General features: G+C 33.4%; 1 protein-coding gene across 1 annotated transcript; it reads right to left on the reverse strand.

Annotated features, from left to right (window-relative positions):
• Positions 1 to 682: 682 nt before the first annotated feature.
• Positions 683 to 7,200, reverse strand: LOC144561901 (E3 ubiquitin-protein ligase RGLG5-like). Its single transcript, XM_078311007.1, has 11 exons — positions 6,612 to 7,200; positions 5,061 to 5,145; positions 4,225 to 4,365; positions 4,016 to 4,129; positions 3,806 to 3,903; positions 3,400 to 3,479; positions 2,963 to 3,068; positions 2,620 to 2,747; positions 1,685 to 1,898; positions 1,229 to 1,291; positions 683 to 832 (listed from the first exon to the last, which is right to left on the reverse strand). Exons 1-11 carry the CDS (start codon positions 6,873 to 6,875, stop codon positions 752 to 754), a joined length of 1,374 nt encoding a protein of 457 aa, XP_078167133.1. The 5' UTR covers positions 6,876 to 7,200; the 3' UTR covers positions 683 to 751.
• Positions 7,201 to 7,444: the final 244 nt, after the last annotated feature.

Below are 7,444 nucleotides of genomic sequence, written 5' to 3' on the forward strand. Positions count from 1 at the left end.
TCTATATCGAGAAATATTCAAATACTAATTATTCATTTTGATTACTCTTTTTATAGTATTCGTTTGTAAAATTATTATCGTTCGTTTCAATTGAAAGCTGATTTTGATTATTATTATAATCATAAAATATTTAAATATGTATATTGACTTCATTTACCTTATAAAATTAATTGCTCTTTGTCTATTATAATATGTAATACCATGAAGTATAAACTATTAAATAATGTTACTTTTTAGATTTTTTTCATTCTTATTTGAGTAATTGATAAAAAGTATAGACTTAGATTAGTTGTCATTTAGTTGTTACATCAATTCTCTAATATTGATTATGTTGATAATTAGTAGAAATATAGAATATAAAGTTTGAAAAGGAAAAATTGCTATGTGTGATAGCTTCCGTTATAGCTACGCTATTCGCAATAGCTTTTTTTTTTGGTCTCCCCGCTATGCCGCTATAATCGCTATTTAGAACCTTGCAATTTATACAAGAATACAAAGAGATTACAAATCATCATCATTTCAAATTCTAACATGAAATATACATCTGCTAATTTTGCTTTACAACCCACACATAAAAGAATAAGAATATGAAACACGTTTCAATGCAACAGACGCATCATGCAAGATTTTCACATATGCAACCAAAATCTTCAAGCCTTCATAGCACCCCATTTCTTAAACCTTTTTCTTGTTTCTTTCTTCTTTTTTTGAAGTAGCCGAGGCTACCTGTTGCATTGCCCATTTCTGTCCTTCAATACAACTTTATTCTAGTTTGAATTGGAGTACGGCAAATTGGGCACAGTTGTAGGTTTTGACTGCAGCCGACACAAGTCTACAAAATTAAAAGTAAATAAGATAAATGGAACCGAGATGGTAGCAAAAAGTTTTCATAATTTCAAAAAAAAATAGAAGGGAAAAATAATAGCAATACTAGGAGTAAATTTGTTCTAAAGAATTCAACTTCTATCAACTTAAATATCACAATAAAAGATGTTTCAACTTTCAACCAGGTAAAAATAGACCCTTACGTCTTTAAGTTATCCCAAAACTCTAATTAGTGCGAATATATATTAACCTAATTATGCACATAATCATTAGTCATCAAATCTTTGCAATTTGCATTTTTCCAATGATATAAAACTACAACTGAGGTTTTTTGGTGATAGAAACCACAATTTGAGTTCAAGAAGAATAGGAGTAAGATATATTATAATTTACGAATCTTTACCTGATGACCGCAACCAAAAGCCATGTCCTTTGGATTTACAAGGCATATGGGGCACACAAATTGCTGAAAAATATTTAAAGAAATCCAATGTTAGAACCAAATGAAGTTGTTTCAAAAGATAATGATTGTCAAATTAGTACCAACCTAGAATTAAATCAAGAGTTTGAATTTTCAATAAAATGAACTCCACATAAGGGTGTATCACTTCGAAAAGATTAAACTGCTGAAATCTGTTGTTCTATTGTAAAAAATGTCCGTTTAAACCGATTAATCGGCCAATTAGTCGTTGGCGGTGACCAAACTGTCATGGATTTTTCTGACTAATCGACCGATTATTTCCTATTATGGCCGATTATTCCCGATTATTTCCGATTAATCGCTTGGCGGTACCCTGTCTGTCCGACGACCGCATACCGTTATTTACAACACTGGTTCTTATTAGATTAAGATAAGTACCTGAGCATCCGAACTAGGTTCTTCAGGTGCAGTAGGTTTTGAAAATGAAGCACTGGTACTAGTTTCAAACGAATCATAAGCAGGATATGGTGAGGCAGTTGGTTTTGAAAATTCAGTTGGTTTTGAAAATTCAGGTGCAGGAGTATATGCTGTGTTAAAAGTTCCACCGGGTGGAGGCAGAGCAACCCTATTTGGGCTCCTTCCAGACTGTCGCCTATAAAAAAATATTATTTATAAGAACTGGTTAGTTTATATGTTAATATGATCTAAATATCATTTTCTACTGTTTCCATTGACAGCTTCAGTTTTCCATTTTCTCAATTGTGACTGGTAATATGCATAGCGCAATCAATATTTTCATTTTCCAAGTTCAAACAGTCGATCTGAACCGTTCAATGTGATTTCTAATTTTCTATATGAAAAGGTACTTGCAAACTGAATTTTACATTTTTTAGAATATTATTACTATTTTTTTAGAGAAGTAGAAAATCACTACTTTTGAATGTTCTAAAATATTTATATTCAAGTGATTTTTTATATATCTAAAAAATGTAAAATTTGATCTATAAGTACATTTTCATATGGAAATCATGTTAAACGGTTCAGATTGATTGTTTGGATTTTAAAATCAGAGATAATGATCCATAGTACGGACCAATATGTGCTATGCATAGTACCATAGCCTCTGTCTTCTCAGTTTACTAGTTCTATCTTATCAACTTACCGCCTTGATTTTTATGCAGTATTCAGAGGTCTATTGCAGAAGTAATTCAAGCTTTATCCTAAAATTGACTCGCATCTATAAAAGGAGGTATGAGATGCCTGATGATACTAGGGTTTTACTTAACATTGAGACTAAATGTAATTCTTGTATTCATATGCAAGAGAACACAAGAAAAATGTAGGTAAAAATTGCTGCTGTTAAATGTTCTTACCCTAGAATTCCAAGATCAAGTGTTGCTTTGTATTGCAACGGAATTTCCATTAGAGCTCTAAGAGCAAATTCGGCCTCCTTCTTCCGTTGAGGCAAGTTCTTTGACATTATCTCTGTGAAGTTTACAAACTGCAAGTGATGTAAATTTGCAAGGTTAAGAGAATATAATATTTAGAGCAGATGTCAGGAATATCAGTATGAAATACCAACACGATTTAGTTCTCTGCACATTTTGGCACAACACCAAATTAATTTTGATTATATCAGACTTCAGGGAAATTAAACTACAACAAAATAATGGAACAATTTAAAGTTCAATGATAAAATTTTAAGGAATTTGGTACCTGAAAGTTGTCAAAAGATCTTGCCGGGATATTATCATCGAATTCCTTCATCATATCCCATGGGCCATCTCCAACTCCAACTAACACAATTGACAAAGGTAACTCGCTAAAAGAAATGTAAGAAACCGCAATCAGTAAGAGTTCAATTAAAAAAAACAACAGAAATGCTTGCCCAACATCCACTATTCCTCTTTTTTTTTTGATAAAAGTGGAATAATCCACCAGTTTCACTGAAACCAAAGAGTTTTGAGATACCATACGGCTGATACCATTACAACAGCATCCACTATTCTTATTTTTTTTTATTTTTTTTTTTTATGAAAGTGGAATAATCCACCAGTTTCATTGAAACCAAAAGAGTTTTGAGATACCAAACAGCTCATACCATTACAACAGTATCCACTATTTCTATAACTAAATGAAAATATTCAATATACCTTGCTTTCACTATAGCATCAACAGTCATTTGCTCTTGTGGGCTCAGTCGACCTGATTCAGTATCTACACTCCTTGTAACCTAGTGAAAAAGAAAAATCTTAGATCTTGCCTTTGAAAATATAATATATAATATGAAACACAAGTATATTCTCTTATTTAATGATATCTTTAGATGATATTTTCAATAGATTATAATAAAATAGCTAGGATCCACATCCACTCTCCATAGTTCCTTTTGTGATATAAATAACCTAGGTTCAACTCTCAAAAGCACACATCTCTTCACAGAACATTAAGAAGTTCCAAAAACCATGTCATAAATCAGAGATCTACATAAATAACAAGATACCTAGATAGTAATATATAGGAACAAATATGATACTGTGAGATTTGATATAAATGTACCTGGCCATCAGCAATGATTAATAAAACATGGTACTGTCCCCCGCTCTTTTCTACAGTTGTCATAGCCATCTCTACAATAGGAGCAAATGAAGTTGGCCCTGCACAAATAGATTATCATCCCTCAAAATCTCTATGATTCATGGATACAAATGTAGATAAAAAAATAGGTTAAATAGAAAAAATAATAAAAGGAAAGGAATAACCAATTACCGGCTAATCTCACATGTGGGACAAGTTCCCTGTATCTTTTTAAAGCTTCTGGAAAACCATTGCATGGTCTATCATTGGGATGGAAGCTGAATACATCTCGATCATGCGTTGATGCTATAAATGAAACAAAGAGAAGCATTTAAAATATATATACCACAAATGATAAAAAAATTGTAAATTCAGGAGTTGAAAATTTGTAATATTTTTACCATCTCCAAATCCATAGCATGGTATCAAGTTGTCATCATCGAAATTAGACAATGTTTGTCCAATGATAGATATTGCATGCTCATATGGGTTTGGTGTATCATTGATATGATGTAAGCTTCGTCCATTGAATGAATATTTACCTGAGTAAAAGCACAGAGATTATGTATATAAAAATTTAGTGGCATATTTGCTGGAATATAACAAGCATTTCTAAGGAATCATATCAACTTATTAAGCAAAAAAAAAACGGGAACACGAGACACATCCAGCAATCCATGAACACAAAGAAATTGCACATAAATGGGACAATTATAGACACATGGCAAGTACCATTTGAGTACTGATCAAGCGGTGGGCCTGTGAATATGTATGGTACTACTGTGCATGATTAGTTCAACCGTTCAGTATTGATTAAAGCATGAATGGGTTAAGCTACTAGCCTATTACTGGTCATGACTAGCGGTGTTCATTGGATCCGGTTTATTTGGTTTTCAATAGAACTGACAAATTTTGGACTACATGGTTTGGTTTGTTGAATTTTTTAATTATTTCGGTTTTTTATATTTGGTTCAGTTTAATCTCTTATTTCGGTTCAACCAAACAAACCGAAATTTACTTCGGTTTTTTTGGTTTGGTTGTTATTGAAGTTCAATTTGGTTGGTTCAGTTAGAAATTTTAAAACCAAATGAAATTTGATTTGACTAATTTAATTCAGTTTTAACCGAACTGACCGTTTGAACACCCCTAGGCATGACTAGTTCAACTGTTCAAGCACCAAAATCTGACTTGCATTTCCATATGATTTGGTAGGTAGAGCATATGCTTTGATGTGTACCTGTCCACTCATTACTCTTGGTAAAATCAACGCCAACAATAAGATTTGATGATTCAAGTCCAGCTTGTACAAGAGCTTCAACAACCTGTCAAAAAACACGGCAAACATGAGTTCAACCAAATCAAGTGCTTTGGAGATTCTCTGATTGACAAGTCCAAGGCCAATTTCAAGATGCAATAATATATTATTAACTACTAGTTTCTTTCTCACCCACCGCAAAACCAAGCATATGCCATATGGTAGTTATTCAATTTTTGTAGCTAATTAACTTTATTATAAAACTATGTTGCAAACAACTAGAGATTCTTCCTACCCACCCAAACCTAAGCAAATGGTAGCTATTCACAGTACAAATATAGAATTTTATGGGAAGAAATAAATTTATGTAGTTAAATGATTTGATTTGATGAGTTTGGCAGTATTTTGATTAGGTATTTGTCAACTATCTCAAATGGTCCAATACTTCCAATTAACAGCTTGCTTCTTGTTGTAGTAATCATGCACCAGGTCAAAGGAAACACTCAACTTGAAATAATAGAAGAGTGATAGACATGTCTAGCGACTTTTTTTTATTTAGAAATTAAAAATTCAATTCTTCGGAAAAGGAAATGATTGATTTTTTTTCTTTAAAAAATAGCTGGAACGACCTATATTTTAATTAAAAAAAAATCTTCCCATAAAATTCTATATTTTTTTGAAGAAAAAAAAAACAATCAATCCTTTTTCCGAAGATTTGATTTTTCAATTTCTAAATTAATAAAAAATAAAATCCACGTCTAGCATAGAAAAAGTTGGCAATTTCAGGTATTTTATTGGTCATGATTTTTGGTTAGTGGCGTGACACAATGGCAAATTGGTGATTGTGATGTATCGTGGTGGCCACAAATTAAAAATCATTGCTTGGTTGGAGCAACAGCACTATCAAAAAGTGGATTTCCTTTTCTTTTTCTTTACAATTTCCACCTTAAAAAGGAACCACTTATCTAGATACCAGTAGAGCCTTGTAGTATTTTTCTCAACTTCCACCTTAAAAATGAACCACTTATCTAGATACCAGTAGATACTAGTAGATCCGTGATATCGGTAATATTGGTGGTTTTTCAATCTAAATACCACCAACTCCAAACCTATTGAATCGGCTTCAAACAACCAATACAAACTGTTCAAACCGATATACTTTACTAGTAGTGCGTTTAGCATTATTTATAATTTTTCAAATTTAATTATTATTAAGTCAATCGGTCAAACGTGAGAGTTTTTTAAGTTGATTTTAATATATTAATTTTTCATCATGTGTTTGACTGCTTAACTTGATACTAAAATAATTCAAAAATTATAAATTTTGCATATAAACCCATCAGTAGATAAATTTGAACAGTTTGGATTCGTCATTTAAAGTCAATCCAATCAATTTTGGAATTGATAGCAAATTAGGAGCATATTTCACGGCGTGGGATATTCAAAAGCGAAAGAACCTCATTTCAAAATCTAATACCAATTAATTACATATTCAAAAGCAATTTGAAAAGTGAAGTTAACCCTATAACATACTTGTTCAACTGTGTGGTACTGATCAGCTATAATCGAATACCGCCTGTCAAACCTCCGCTGTGGCCGCTGCTGCTGCGGCATCGGCACTGATGGCACCGGTGGCACTGGCACATGAGCCGGCTGCTCCGGCATATAATACGGCACGCCGTAATTGGGCGGAAGAGAGCCCGAGTCATAATTCCACTGCTCCTGAGGAGAATGAGATCGTCGGCCGCGATCCCAGTGCTGTGATGGCCGTTGCGGGCTTGATTGCTGGCCACCCATGAATCCAAATTCAGAACTGGAGTTGTAAAAGGGAAAGAATGTAGAAAAGGAGATTGGGAGAAATGGAGAATGGAAGGAAGTGTTTTTTTCCTTTTTTCTTTTTATGGAAAATGGGAAACAGTGGGAAGAGGAGAAGCCGAATTTGTTTGCGGCTTTGAATACAAATAGTGTCGATTGAATTCGCCGCGCCAACCAACGAAGTTTCACGAGTACTCAGTCGGTGGAAGGGGTGATAACGTCACGTCTTCTTAAGAAGCCAACGCGGGACACGTGTTAATTTAATGTTTTATTTGTGCTGGATTTAAACGAGGAAGAAACAAAGCAAAGAAAATATCTTCTCTTCTCTTCTATCAATTTTGGATCACCGAATTTAATCACCAAAAATGGGATTAGTTTTTGGGGATAGGGGAAGCCTTAAGTAGAGAGGAAGTAGGAAGATAGAGATACTTGGTCAAATGGTCAATCACAATGAAACGCTATCTTCCGCGGAGTTTTTCCGTGCGTTGTTGTGCGGCGCTTTTAATCTGATCCATTCGTTTCTGATTGGACGGACTGAATTAAGGGTTCAT

This window comes from Carex rostrata, chromosome 1 (assembly GCF_964058835.1).
Source record: "Carex rostrata chromosome 1, lpCarRost1.2, whole genome shotgun sequence".
Lineage (NCBI taxonomy): Eukaryota > Viridiplantae > Streptophyta > Magnoliopsida > Poales > Cyperaceae > Carex > Carex rostrata.